Here is a 15,661-nt window from a genome sequence, read left to right as displayed (position 1 = left end):
TTGGGCCTCACTCCACACCTACTGAATCAAAATCTGCATTTTAATAAGATCCCCAATAAACTCACATGTACATTAAAGTTTGAGAAACACTGGTCTAGATGATCTAAAATTCCATGTGATGCCTTCTTCCAAGTTCAAATGTGTCAATCATTTTTCTTTTTATTAGAAAACTTTATATTTACTAGTTATATTATAATCCCTTATTAGGAAACTTATAATAAATACAGTAAAAAAACACTCAAGTATTACTCACTATTAAATAATTAACAGAAGATAGGCCTATGATTAAGAATCTTTCTTGCAAACCTGCAGTCAAGTTACAGGTCCCTTTTCCATATACTAAGTTAAGGCCTCAAGAGCAAAGAAAGACATGAATATATGTGAACATCTATGAATCAAAACGTTACAGTAATAAATGTTTTCCTCCCAGAAAAAAAACCAAACTTGTACGCATACAGAATTCCTGAAGAACATTTTAAGTAGTAGAGGTATTTACTACAGTTGAGTCACTAGCGTACTCAAATTTATAGCTAAGTGCCCCCTACATAAGAAAACCACAAAATATTCTTGACGCAGCTGCAAAAATGGCTGCCAAAGTTCAAAATCACAGTGACGAGTCGGTACTAGGATAGAGCTGAGGGGCCCGTAACTGTTACACTATGTATTTACAGAAGACGGGTTTAACTTCAGATGCTTATCAAGAAGAAAAAAGTTCTTTGACAGCATCTCTATTCCCAACCATTAATTTCAAAAAATTTTAAATATATTTATTCAAGGACTAAAACTATGAAGAAGTAAGAGAGCAATGCAATCATCTTTATTACCCAGAAATTCTTAATCTAGAGAAAAAAAGGGACTTGGCTGAAAGTTGAAAAATATTAGTTTAAAAAGTAGAACTGTGCTGTGCTTAAGTTTTCATACTAGTAAATCCAAAATACAATTTTGGGGTACAAAGAACACTAACATTAATTCCAAACAGAAATGATTCCGTGGATTTGAATACCATTCTCAATGTAGCTGGTTTTTGTTTCATCTCTTCCCATGTCATGTATGTGTGGTTAAAAAGGTTTTCTGGATTCAGCATTTACCAACATTTCAGGAGGCCAAGAACCTACCAATCCAGAGCGTCAGTGTCCAATACATTATTCACTAGTCATGTGTGGCTGTTGACCATTGAAATGTGGATAGTCTAAATTAAGATGTACTCTAAATGTAAAATACAACATAAATTTCAAAGTCTTAGAATGAAAAAAAGACCATACGAGCCCTGGCTGGTGTGGCTCAGTGGACTGAGTGCCAGCCTGTGAACTGAAAGGTTGCTGGTCCAACCCCAGATCAGGACACAGGCCAGGGTTGTAGGCCAGATCCTCCGATTGGGGGCACATGGGAGGTAACTAATGTTTCTCTCTTGCATCAAGATTTCTCTCCCTCTCTAGCCCTGGCTGGTGTAGCTCAGTGGATTGAGCACGGGCCTGCGAACCAGACGATCGCGGTTCGATTCCCAGTCAGGGCACATGCCTGGGTTGCAGGCCAGTTGCTGGCAGGGGCCAGTTCCCAGCAGGGGATGCACGAGAAACAACCATACATTGATGTTTCTCCTCCTCTCTCCTTCCCTTCCCCTCTAAAGATAAATAAATAAATATTAAAAAAAATAAAAAAAGATTTCTCTCCCTCCCTTTTCCCCTCCTTTCCCGTCTCTCTAAAAATAACTAAATAAAATCTTAAGGAGGAAAAAAGCTAAGAATAATATTAATTTTCTTAAAAAGAATGTATGCTATTTTTTATACCGATTCCTTATAAATATTTTGGATACAATAGATTAAATAAAATATATTATTAAAATTAATTTCACCGATTTTTCCATTTTAACTAGAAAATTTAAAATAACACTTGCAGCTTACATCTGTAACACACATTATATTTCTACTGAGCAGCACTGTTCTGGACAATCGCCAGAACAGAACATATGTACCTTTTTAAGGGAGCTCATCAAAAACTCTTTTAAGAAAATGGGCCCTGGCTAGGGTGGCTGAGTGGATTGAGTGCCAGCCAGCAAACCAAAGGGTCTCTGGTTGCAGCCCAGGTCCCCGGTGCGGGGGGCACAAGAGACATCCACACACTCATGTTTCTCTCCCTCTCCCTCCCTTCCCCCTTCTGTAAAAATAAATAAAATCTTTTAAAAAAACACTCGAAATTCAATGTAACTTTGAGATATTAAAGCCTGAAACAGCTATTTAACTTGATGACATACTAATAATGAAAAACAATTATCTACAAAGTTCTGGCAATTTTGCAATGCATTCCTCACAACATTGATATTAAAAACAGAATTATGGTCTTAGACTTCTAGTGCACTAAGAGGTTATTAGTGATCAATTTTAAATGACACTTAGAAATTCAGCCCTGACTGGCGTGGCTCAGTGCATTGAGCACTGGCCTGTAAATCAAAGGGTCGCCGGTTCCATCCCCAGTCAGACACATCCCTGGGTTGTGGGCTAGATCAAGTCCCCAGTAGGGAGTACTGGGGAGGCAACCACTCATTGATGTTTCTCTCCCTCTTTTTCTCCCTCCCTCCCTCTCTAAAATAATCAAATAAGAATCTTAAAAAAAAAAAAAGGGCCCTGGCTGGTATAGCTCAGTGGATTGAGCGCGGGCCTGCGAACCAGACGATTGCAGTTCGATTCCCAGTCAGGGCACATGCCTGGGTTGCAGGCCAGTTCCCGGCAAGGGACCCCCGAGAGGCAACCATACATTGATATTTCTCTCCCTCTCTCCTTCCCTTCCCCTCTAAAGATAAATAAATAAAATCTTTTAAAAAATAAAAGAAATTTAACTTTTTTTGCTGCAACTGCTTTTTCAAAGAAAAGCATTGTTGCCTACAATCCCTATAACCTTCACATTTCTCTTCCAGTTTCAGGAAACTGACAGTTTCCTTTTCATCTGTATTCTTCCTACAGGCAAGCACTCACACAACCTGAGTCTAAGAGTGTTCCATCCTTTACCACATCCTAATCTTGCCACCTTCTTTTTCAAATATAAAACCAACTAATGCCAGACTGTCTGAATTCACATGGACCCAAAAGAATCATATGTTCAACCTTGCTATTTTTAAGTAAGGTGAATAGAAACACAAATGTGAGTGTTAATGAAGACTAACAAAAAAAGGTTTGGGTCTTCCGGTACTTAAACATAAAACCACATGTGACAAAGATCCTAAAACTGGGCATTTGTATTTAATTTCAAAATATCTTACCCCTATAAATAAGCTTTAAAAAGCACATCTTTGAGCAAGATATTGTAACACATGAAAAGCACATGAACTTCAAATTTCAGGCACCCATAAACGCAGTTTTACTGGCCACGACTGTGTGCAGTCACGCGCACGCTGTCTACGGCCGCTCGGAGGCTACAGTACAAGGAAGAGTTGAGGAGCTGCAATAGGAACTGTACGACTTGCGAAATCTAAATTGTTCCCTATGTGGCCTTTCACATAAAAAGTTTGCCAACCCAATACAGAGTAATTATCGTAACCCATACGGGTTTCTATTTATTAGTGGAGGGGCGCTGCCTCAGGTAGTCAACAGGGCAAGGGCCCTCCTCCATCCCTCCCCTGATGTGACCGAGATTGGCACTTTGACCTAATTAATGTATAGTGGGCTCCTGCATAAGATTTTGTTTAAAGAGGCTCTAAGGCTACATAAAAAGATGTGAAAATCAAAACATTAGTTCATGATTTGGTACGTGGACCTAAACTTACACTGAAATATGTTGCCAAAGAGGTTAAAACGTGGCACTTCCAGGTTGGTTGTGGTATGGACCTTCGCTCCTTTATCAGGAGAATCACTCAAAATCCTCTCAACTCACTGATACTAAGATGAATCGTCTCTCAAAGATGAAAATATATACTTAAAGAGTTTCCTTTTACCACTCTGGCATGGTCATAGTTTAACAGGTAATCTATAGGATATAATTCTAACTTCCTTATCAAGAAGATTAAACCTACGATGTACTCTAAGATGTAGAGCATTCCAAGGCGGCCGACGCCCCAACACACACTAACTGGAGAATTAAATGCGCCTGCTGGCTGCCTCGTCTGGGATTCTGCTTGAGGCAGCAGGAGGCTCGTAGGGAAACGCCATGTCACTTCACACTGTTCGTTTACATGCACATGGGAGCAGACCTCTCTTTGACATTGAAGAGGCACATTATACATTTGTTTCACCTTAGCACACTTACTTTGGCTATCCATAAAGGCTTTTAATGTTCGAGTCTTGCAAAATTTATCAATTATGTTTAGACTCTAGTTTTGCCATAATATCAAAGCAATGTACACCAAACACAGAAAAGTGGGAGTCGGTGAGATCAAATCCCCCGCCCACTTGAAGAAATAACTGTTGTCCGTAACTGGCTGTTTCTCAGGTCAGCACAGGGGCAGACACTCAACTCAATCTCTGAAGAGCAAGACTGAACTGGTGCTGATGTACATTAAGGGTCAGGTAACAGGTCACTGACAATTTCAATTCCCAAGGAATACAAATGATCTTTGAAGCCTGTGCATTTTGCACACAAATTTGCCCCAGCAAACCTCATCTGAGGACAATAAATGACAACTACTTTTTCATTCTTGTTTGTAGGACCAAAGTGCTAAATTTACAGATAGGTTTGGAAGTAATTTTAAATCCAGCTTCCATAAAGAATGCCATAGTAAACACCAAACCCGGTAACAGTAGCAATGGAGATGGAAGTCGTTCCTTCTCCACAGCTCAGTCTAGACAAACTACACAATGGTATGTGATTTTGCACTTACTATGTCACTATTTTATTAACTTAAAGAGAGGGACAGAATAATTCGGTGACATTAAACCTTCCTCTTTTTGCCAACCACCCCTCCACCCCACTGCCTCCTCCTACCTTCCCTTCCCAAGGGGATAAAAACCTTTCTGCCCTCCACGTACAATGAACTTACCTTTTATTTTTTACAAACAAAACACCTGGATTTCCCAGAGTTATCCTTTAAAGAAGTTTAGATACTAAAGCTCTGGCAGAAAAAATGTAGGTAAGTGGTTTAACCACAAACATCGTAGGGGACTTTGTTCCACTGATGTTTAATGTACATCACATAAACTGCTAACGTAAACCTATTTTGAGGAAATTTACAGAACATCTGAAGACTGAAGATAAATTTTGAATTTCTGCCCTCTTCTCTGCAATATGATCCCTTTAAAGCCTCTTAACTACATTAGATACTGGACGTAAACCAGCTAAGCAACAACAACAAAAAAAACCAGACAGAGACAAGAAATGTAGACATCTATACCCATAACTTACCTTGTCCCTGTCATAGGACCTCTTCCATCCTTGTCATATCCCCCACGCCCTCTACCTCCTCCCTGTGACCCGCCATATCCTCTATTATCTTCTCCATACCTACTCACATCACGACGGTCATCTGTGAAAAAGAAAGTAACACATACACAAGTCAATAACCACTGTGATTTCCGACACAGACTTCCCATAACAACCTTAATGATTCTTTAGGGCACACATCACGTCCTTTGGAAAATGGCAATGTGCACAGAACTCAAATGCAAGTCATCATAAAACCAACGGAATTAAATCTTTCTGGGAAGCTCTGGCCAGGTAGCTCAGTTGATTACAGCGTTTTCCCGATATGCCAAGATTGTGAGTTCTTGCCCCAGTCAGGGCACATGCAAGAAGCAACTAATGAATGTGTCAAATAAGCAGAACAAATCACTGTTTCTCTCTCCCTCTAATCGTCAATAAATAAAATAATAATAAAATAAATATTTCCTTGAACAACCAGTATTTAAAACAACGTGTTTGGAAACCATATCTGTTGAATTCCACGTTGCTGAAGTCAGACAGCGAAGTGGTGATGGTGATGCAGAGCGGTGTGAGCTGAGGTACATCAGGTACAGAACCCCAACAAATTAAAGAGCATAACCCAAATCTGAAAAGTCAGTACTTTTAAAGATTTTTTTAAAAGATGTTACTCATTTTTTAGACACAGGGGAAAGGAGGGAGAAAGAGAGGGAAAGAAACATCAATGTGTGGTTGTCTCTCACACACCCCTTACCGGGGGACCTGGCCCACAACCCAGGCATGTGCCCTGACTGGGAATCAAACTGGTGACCCTTTGGTTCTCAGGTTGGCACTCAATCCACTGAGCCACACCAGCCAGGGCTGCAAAGTTATTACTGTCTTCACCCCAAAAATATTTAACTGCAAATTAAGCATGGACAAAAAATGACTAGATTTTCAAACTGAGAGATAGTGATATAGTCACTGGAAAAGATATTCAATGAATGACTTTTCACTTTTATTCATTCACTTACTCATTCATTCAGTTACTCAACAACTTATTGAACATTCAGTTACTCAGTTACTTATTGAACATTCACTATGAACCAAGCCTACACAAGCAATGAAAGGATAAAACTGAGTAAGACAAGACCTTTGCCCTTACTTAGCAAGGGCAGATTCCTAGATTATCAGTGGTACACACACAGTGCTCCAGGAAAACAAGAGGAAGGAGTGACCGGTCCTCCTGCGGTTAGAGAAGGCTAACACAGAATTATAATTTCCCCAAATCAAATACACCACCAGCACCGCCACCACCAAAAGAACTGGTAGCAGAAACATGTGCCAGAAGATCAGCGTTGTCTGACACAACAAAGGAAATTCATTTATTGGCCATCAAAAGTCATGTCACCATTTGGAAATCTCCAAACAGTTCAGAAATAGAAATCTAATAAACTAGTTTTGATAACTGTATGACCATATGTTTAAGGTCACTCCAAATTTTTATAGTTGAAATCCTATCTGGATCTTTTAATCCAAAATCCAATATACAATTAATTCTAAGTAGGGACCGTCAGTATAGCTTACCTTGTGTGTGGTGGCTGTAATTTTCCCTTTGTGAATGGTAGGACTGCTGGTTTTGACTATACGAATCATGTTGCTGATCATAATTTGGCTGATCATCGTAACCCTGATGTTGGTCACAGCCTGACTGCTGGTCATACGGGTTTTGTTGACCATAGTCTGACTGGTCATATGAAGGCGCTCTTCCACCTTGGCTAAACAGAAATCAAGATTTGAGAGATTTTTATAGGATCACTTTCACTGTAGCATGTTGACTGAGAATGATATAAAAGACCTGACCAACTAGACCTCAACCATATTCACCAGTATTTTCAGGTGGGAATCACTTAGTTCTTTTACCTATGAAATCTCCTTATCAACAATAGAATGCCCTTCAAACATAACTTCACTATCCTTGAAGAGGTGCCACATCGAAAAAAAAACCATATGCAAATATATCAGTGAAGAAAAAAATAAAAATAAAGATCACAATGGTTTTTACATCTCCTCGGATTGAAAAATTAAAGGTGCCATGAAGTACAGTGAAATAGTTGATTCTTTAACAAACATGCCCCAAGTACTATGTCCTTTTAATAGTTACATTGAAAGGCTCTATATCACTTAACTCTAATGTTATCTCATAATATTTTAGACTAAACTTTCTTATAATTATCTTTAGAACCTACAGTACACTTTTAATAAAAAATATTTACTTAGAAGCATTGAGAATGTCAACAAAATAGCTGCATCTATTTTTGCAATTACAGAGTGATATTCAGTCAAGAGAATAACAACTGCTTCTTATAAACTGCATCAGAGACAACTGAAGATGAAAACCCCCACCCTGTGAATAACTGATCTGTGCTCTGCACCAACGGGAGCCTCCTGCCAATTCCCACACCAATGTGCAGCCCGCACACTGGATTGTGGTTATTGAAAACACCACCAGGACAGAGCTAAAGACACATTCAGTAGTGTGTTAACTATTTTTTAAAAAAAAAGAAAAGAAAGAGACACTGCATGATTTAAAAACACATCTCATATAGCCTTACATTTCCGTTTTTTTTCTTTAAAAGGAGATAGTTCTGCACAGGAGGGTTAAATGCTTTATAGACAAGAAAACTAACTGCACTAAAACCAACTTATTCATCATCATCTTCTTCTTCACCTTCCAGTACATCCTTTTAAGCATCTTCAATGATGAGAAATTTTAAAAAACAGTATTTACTCAGGGGTTCAGGGGGTTTGGTCTGCTGAGTACAAAGAAAGGAATTGCTTTGTGATGTCATTTTTTAATCTGAAAAGAAGCCAGTTACCAAATAATAAGATCACTTTCTTCTTCTTTTTTTTAAAGATTTTATTTTTAGAGAGGGGGGAAGTGAAAGAAAGGGAGAGAAACATCAAATGTGCGGTTGCCTCTTGCGCGTCCCCTACTGAGGACCTGGCCCACAACCCAGGCACGTGTCCTGACTAGGAATCCAACCAGCGACGCTTTAGTTTGCAGGCCAGCACTCAATCCACTGAGCTACACCAGCCAGGGCAAGATTGCTTTCTTATTATCTCTGGCAATTAAGAAAAAATAATTCTAAGTATAAGTTCTGAGAAATATGACAATTAATTACCTGCTTTCAGAATGAGAATGTTGAAAGGAACACTTAATTGGATTTGAGTTCTAATGTTCACTTTTTACTTTTAGTTTTTTTAAGATTTTATTTATTCATTTTTAAAGAGAGGAAGCGAGGGAGAAAGAGAGGGAGAGAAATATCTCTGTCTGAGAGATGTATCGATGGGTTGCCTCTCACACACCCCCAACTGGGGACCTGGCCCACAACCCAGGCAGGTGCCCTGACTGGAAATCCAACCAGCGACCTTTCAGGTCACAGGCCAGCACTCAACCCACTGAGCCACACCAGCCAGGTCTCTAATGCTCACTTTTGTAAAAAGTCTCATAACTTAATAGTCACACCTTACTCCCAACTTCCTACCCAAAGCACACCACATCGATAGTCGGAAACCTAGCACTTCACTGTAAAAATGTTGTCAAATCGAATCTAACATTTCTCTTTGGACTACATTTACTATGTCACACTTCCAAAAATGTTATCCTTATAAAACGGTTCTTCTTAAATTCAAAACTAAGCATCTGGGCTTGAAGAGTTCTTCCTTCTAATGTAACACGCTTCCTGGATATTATTCCCTACATTTGTACTCACTCTTCTTTTCAAAGGGCTCTCATACACATCAGATAACTGACCTCATAAACCTTTCCCTGTTGCTTTTATTTGAATTTCACTTAGAATAATTTTCTTTGCTGCAAAAGAGAAAATACTAGTGGCCTTAGTTATTCCTCCATTTTTTATCTGCAGAACCTGACAAGCTATGTAATCTTAGCTTCTCTTCTATAAAATAAATAATTACTGATACTGTCTCAAAGTGGTATTCAATTAAATTAGAATACACAAAAGCATTTCACAAAATGTAAAGCACAATAAAAAATAGTAAATTGCTATTATTAAAATTAGTTAACAAGAACAAGCTCCCCAAATCTAAAGATTAAAAAACTATAAAATCTGTAAATTTGCTCATAAATATTCACATATCTATATTAATAAATAAAATATATTTAGGATATCTGAAATATGGGGATAGCTTTTGGTATATTTTTCTTTAATATTTTTGTCCCTGAAAAGGTAGTATATTAAAATGGTGAAAAAATAAAACAGAGCCCTGGCTGCTATGGCTCAGGCAATTGAGCACCAGCCTGCAAACCAGAGTCGCCAGTGTGATCATGGTCAGGGCACACATCTGCACTGCAGGCCAGGGCCCAGCTGGAGGTGTGTGAAGAGGCAGCCTACCAATGTCTCTCTCACACACTGGTGTTTCTGTTCCTTTCTTTCTCCCTCCCTTCCCCCCTTTCTAAAAATAAGTAAAATCTTTTTGAAAAATGAGAGAAATAGAAATAAAAGCAATGAAAAGTCTCCTTTTATAGGTTAAGATTTTATTTAATCTCAAGTATAAAGGAGAGATTCAAATTTTTCTTTTCAACATTTACATCATGTTCACTAATTTACAGCTAAACAATAATTTTACAAATAACGTCATATGTATCAAATGACAATGCTGATAATTTCCATTTTTCATAACACAAAACTGAAATTCACAAAACTTTCCTGAAAAAAATGTTTAAAGTTAGGAGTCTGCTGGTGAAACCTGTTCCATACACCAAGTAGTATTTCCACTGCCCAACACAATCTCAGTACTTGCACTGGTTCCTTACCCTCCTGATGATGGTTCCGTGTTTTGCTGTCCCTGGTTATTATAAGATTGCTGGCCATATGAGCTCTGCTTTTGATTCTCATAACCACCGTAGGACTGTGAATAACCTGAAGATTGGATGGATATACCACTTAGAAAGAGTTCTGATGTTTTGAATTTGTAAAGTAGAAAATTAAGAAACCAGTCCAACCTGATTGGTTTTGTCCATAATTGGAGTAGCCACCATAGTTCTGTCCATATGAGGAATCAGTACTTTGCCCATAGCCAGAATAGCTCTGAAATTTAGGTAAATACAAGTTGCATCACCTACTTAAGATAACAGTAACTGTTTAAGGACACAATTTATATTTTAACCTACTTGTGGTGCTTGTCCATAACCTTGATTGCCTTGATTTCCATAGGAAGAATAACTGTAAAAAAAAACAAGTGCTACTTGAAAGAAATTCGCCAGCCTTTTTAACAGCTTAAAGAACCCTATCTTCATTTTTAATTTTCAATTCCAATACAAGCTTCTTTCTAGAAACTGCCAATCTGCCTGTCTTGAGTTTAAATTGAAAGGGGATGACCAAAGACTGTTAAAGACAAATGAAGTCACTCCCAGACCATTTGGACGCCAAATACCAGATATTTTGCTTCAAAAATCTCCCACAAATAAACAAAACTTCACCAGAGCTAGAAAATCCCAAGAGAATTTTGCCTGGGGGTGGAGGAGGGAACAGACAATAAGGCAGGAAGACTGGTAACAAATTATCTGACGCAGAAAAACGAGAAGTTTCAGTTAGCCTTTAATCAACTTAGCTATGTTTTGACAGATTAATTTCTTCCTACCGTTTGCCTCAAATCTGCCTTCAACTTCCTAGACAAGGCACAGGGTGGCACTAAAAGTTTAGTTTTTGTGCCTCAGTGATTAGAGATACGTTTATCTTCAGATTACTATCATAAAATGAAATTACTTTGTACTTCAGAACACAGCCTGGCATATAGTTTGATTGAATAAATGTAACTTCCTCGGATTGGAAGTATCTTTAATCTTACAGCATGTTAGCCTGAACAAGTCAGAAACAAACTTTCTGAATATATGCCAAAGAAAAATAAAACATTCGTTAGAAAATCTTTTTTATCACTTTAGAGTTTTCAAATGCTAAGACTATACTTTCAGGGATCATTTTTATAGTTTGTTTCTAGAGTTATCAAGCGCTAACAGAATTTAACTTTACAAAATCTATTTCACTGAATAAACACTTGCTAGTTGCCTACTATGAAATTAGCACTATCCTATAAGAATAAAAAAGTCAAATCAGTTTTCATGAACTGAATCTTGAGATGCTATTCTGAATATCTCACACTGAACTACAAAACTTTACAGCACAAGTTGAAGGTTGTGTTCTGGTAAGCAAGAGAACCCTACTGCATGTAAACATTCACATAAAAAACAGACTTTTCATTGTGAGCATGATAAGAAGTCTTTTAACAATTCTAAACATTTCTATTACATTGCTTCTAGAAAATCTGCTCCCCAAAAATGTATTAGCATATTATATACAATAAAAAAATAAAATGCTTTTTCTTTCTAAAAACCTGTTACAGTTCAAGTGCTTAAATCCTTTTAATAATCATTTCTTTTCAAAAATTCTCCAAAGAAAACAATCTATAATATCTGTGAAATTTGTTTTAATTTCTAGGGGGTATCTATATTTACTAATGCAAAGTCTTTTAAAAAAAGGGAGGAACGTTTTACACCGCTTATTTACAGAGGCTGACTCTGTCTGTGTGCCAAGCTAAAGTTTAACTCTTTAAGACGTTCAGATACCAAATCTGAAGTGGGAAGGTCGGCCTCAATTCATCCTTTTTCTCAGTTCTACTCTTTTCATGGTATTATTAAAATGTATGTATACTTTACCTTTGCTGCTCACCCCCAGACTGACCGTAACTTCCAGAATCTAAAACACATAAAAAGAATTTTAAATCTGATTTAAAATTATGCTTCCCTGAAAGGCTGATTTTAGATCCTATAGATGAAATGTGGTAAGAAAATGTCATAAAAAGTAACTACAGAAAGAAAAACTAGGTTAAGATACTGTACAAGAAGAAATCTATACAAATAGCATCTGCTGTTTATAAAACTATGTCTTTGGAAACTACTACACAAATGTATCCTGACAGTCACAAGAACCAAACATGAATTAATCAGTGAAAAAGCCATCCTTTTAACAAAAAAACCTAAAGCTCAAGCTGTATTATCTTTACATACAAAAAGACATGTTAAAAATAACGAGGACCGAGAAGGGGAGACACTCGGGCAGGACCCATCTCAGGATTACACGGACTTCCACGCCCTCCCCACACGCCACGGCTCCCTTGCACTGCACTGCCTCGGCTGTCAGTGGCAACAAAAACACCTGGGAAGACTTGGTAAAAGCAGCTGCTGGTTAACTAAAACTTTACCAAGCTTTCAGGGTCTAAGCCAAATGATACACCAACTCAGCCAATACCTATTTCAAGCTTCCTTTTTAGCAATGAAACCTTACCAAGGCAGGCACGAATTGAGTAATATGTCAAATTAAAAAATTCTCTCAATACATGTTACATCAAAAACTGAGTAGGCTCTATCCTTTAGGCTTCTAGAGTCAAATGAATGACCTAAGTTTATTAGTGATGAATAAGAATAATATACAATGTCTAACCGCAATGCTGTACACTGGACCTGAATACAAAATAATGTTGAATGTATAATGTAATTAAAATATATATTTTTAAAAGAATATTACGTGAAAGGCTTTCAACTGCAAAAAAATGACTCAGGTCAGACCTATGTGGCTCAGTGGGTTGGGCATCGTTCTGCAGAGGGAAGAGTTGCCGGCAGATTCCCGGGCCAGGCACACGCCTGCATTGTGGGTTCAATCCCTAGTCAGGGCACACAGGAGAGGCAACCAGCCGATGTTTCTTTCTCACATCAATGTTTCTCTCCCTCTCTTTCTCCCTCCCTTCCCCTGTCTCTAAAAATAAATAAAATCTTAAAAAAAAAAAAGATTCTAAGAGTCTCAAACTGCTGACCATTAGGCCCAACCTCATCCAATTTGAAACCAAACTGTTTGTTGTTTGACAGTTCTGAAAACAACAAAAATTCAAATCAAATCAGTGACTTTTCTACTCTATTCAAAATGACTATGGATTTATTTATAGCTCACCAAATAAACATAGGAAAAGGATATAGAATCTAACTGGACCATAGAGATTAGATGTGTGAGGGAAAAAATTAGCTTCAACCAAGTCGGAAACTGAAAGATTCTTGAGGGGGTGGGGAGCAGGGATAATGTGAATAAAACCTAAGAAACTATGGGAATGCATGACTAGGTTAAACTACATCTGAAGGCATTAATATGGGTTCTCCCAGAGACAACAGTGGCGTCTAAGACCTCAGTATGTATCACTTCGGCTCAAGGAAAATTATAGAAGTATACAACACATAAGTCATGGGACCCTGGTTCGACGCTAACAGAATCCTTTACTGTAACTGTCACTTCAACCCTCAAATTATCAATCTGACTTTAAAACTGGAAACACAGAAATCAGCATATTGAGCAATAAGGTTGACCTTTAGTATACATACTTGAGGAAGTACAGATGTTTTCATTCATCAGAGGAAATCAGTTTGTAAATATTTAGGGCATTTCAAACTATTCATCGAGTTCTCGACACTTGAGTCTTATGTCTGGACCTATGAATTATTTACAAGTGCTTAAGAGTTTTGATTCTTTGCTTTTGTCTTCTAACTATATTCCATTCATTGCAGCCAAAAATGGTATTTTCTGTATTAGTCCTGATATTAGGTTTGCTGTTTTTTTTTCTTTTCCATCTTGATAAGTATTTCACTTGCATGAATATCCCCTATGAACTTTAAAAGTACTGTGTACTTTCTGTTAAATGATGCTTGTCAGTTCTATCATTCATATTCTTACTAATATTTGGCCTACCCAATCTAGTAATTAAACAGAGATGCATGTTTAATAAAAATGCATTTGACTAGAAATGTGGTAGGGTTTTTGTTTGCTTTCTGTACTTTGAGGCCATAATAAATGTTAGGCACATGAAGCATAGATTTATACCTCCCTGGTAAATTGCCTTTTAACACTGGTAACATAAAAACTATCATTTAAAATGCCCACACTTCCCCCTGGCTGGTGTGGCTCAGCGGCTTGAGCGCAGGCCTGGGAACCAAAGGATTGTGGTTCAATTCCCAGTCAAGGCACATGCCTGGGTTGCAGGCCAGTTCCCAGCAAGGGACCCTCAAGAGGCAACCATACATTGATATTTCTCTCCTCCTCTCCTTCCCTTCCCCTCTAAAGATAAATAAGTAAATTCTTAAAAAATAAATAAATAAAATAAAATGCCCACTTTATTCGGATAACATAATCTTCCTTTTGGTTGTTTACCCAGTTAATCTTTTTTAATCTCTATACTTGCAACATTTCTTGTTTTAGGCATACCATTTCTGAACAGCGTATACCTAGATTTTTCTCCAAGGTGAAAATCTTTTGCCTTTAAATTGTTTCTATACGTTTACCATTGCTGCTTGTTTATTGATTTCTACCCACCAATACTTGACTTTCTACTTATCAGGGTTGGTTTTATTATTTCCTTTAAACTACTTTCCTGCCTTCTTTTGAATTTTAACTTTTTCCTTTTACTGTTTCATAAGTGATATTCAATTTCTGTTCTCAGTAAGTCACCATCCATAATTTAATTATGTTCAATTTCTGACATGCATTCTCGACAAAGTTCAAAATGACTGTCAACCTCTACTAAGAATCTTAGTAACATAATGCCAATCACAGCCTTCACCTATTTTCCCCCCGTCCTTTTGCTTCCATCTTTTTTTTAATCCTCACCCAAGGATATGTTTATTGATTTGAGAGGGGGAGGGGAGAGCGAAGGAGGCAGGACACTGACAGGTTAAACCGCAACCTAAGTCCATGCCCTGCCTGGGAATTGAACCCACACCCTTTCGGCGTACAGACCCATACTCCAACCCAGCCACTGGCCAGGGCACTTCCATGTTTTTTGAAACTCTAAGTATTATAATTTTCAGCTTCAATATTTTGCTTTTTATTTCCTGTGTTTGCTTCCCCTACATTCTGTTTTCTTTGTTTTGTATTCTATTCCTCCAGTCCACATTTAACTTATTTTATTAGTTCTCTCAGGAAAACCTGAACGTGGCAGTCTTAATCTTTTTAGGTAAAAATTTCAAGATCAATGGTTACTTTTCCTCTAAATTCCAATGATCACTTCGTTATTTTCAAGTTCCTTAAAACTTTTAACTCTATCATACCAGTTTCCCATTTCCTCTAGTAGGTCTGTTATCGGTATTTCAATCTAATTTCAAATCAATGTATATAGCTCTAAGTTGACTTTTAAATGTCTGAAACCACTGCTTCTTGATTCTAAAAAATTCACTAACTTTATAAAATTATCAACCACTGATTAATTCTCCCATTTTCTC

General features: G+C 37.6%; 1 protein-coding gene and 1 pseudogene across 8 annotated transcripts in view; one reads left to right on the top strand and one right to left on the bottom strand.

The window, feature by feature from the left end:
* TAF15 (TATA-box binding protein associated factor 15) overlaps window positions 1–15,661 on the bottom strand; it is a 30,260-nt gene that overhangs the window by 11,635 nt on the left and 2,964 nt on the right. For 7 of the 8 annotated variants that reach the window (XM_037066868.1, XM_037066875.1, XM_037066887.1 and 4 more), the window contains exons 2-7: window positions 12,062–12,101; window positions 10,520–10,571; window positions 10,352–10,436; window positions 10,163–10,268; window positions 6,910–7,100; window positions 5,329–5,449 (exon numbers count right to left, since the gene is read on the bottom strand). In XM_037066868.1, coding sequence (XP_036922763.1) covers window positions 5,329–5,449; window positions 6,910–7,100; window positions 10,163–10,268; window positions 10,352–10,436; window positions 10,520–10,571; window positions 12,062–12,101 — 595 coding nt within the window. The remainder of the gene's footprint in view (window positions 1–5,328; window positions 5,450–6,909; window positions 7,101–10,162; window positions 10,269–10,351; window positions 10,437–10,519; window positions 10,572–12,061; window positions 12,102–15,661) is intronic. The other variant, XM_037066899.1, reaches the window with a different exon arrangement.
* On the top strand, window positions 11,305–11,395 carry LOC119003407 (uncharacterized; annotated as a pseudogene).

Source organism: Sturnira hondurensis, unplaced genomic scaffold (assembly GCF_014824575.4).
Source record: "Sturnira hondurensis isolate 20B ecotype Veracruz unplaced genomic scaffold, ASM1482457v3 Scaffold0001221, whole genome shotgun sequence".
Lineage (NCBI taxonomy): Eukaryota > Metazoa > Chordata > Mammalia > Chiroptera > Phyllostomidae > Sturnira > Sturnira hondurensis.
This window is presented reverse-complemented; position numbering and strand designations above follow the sequence as displayed.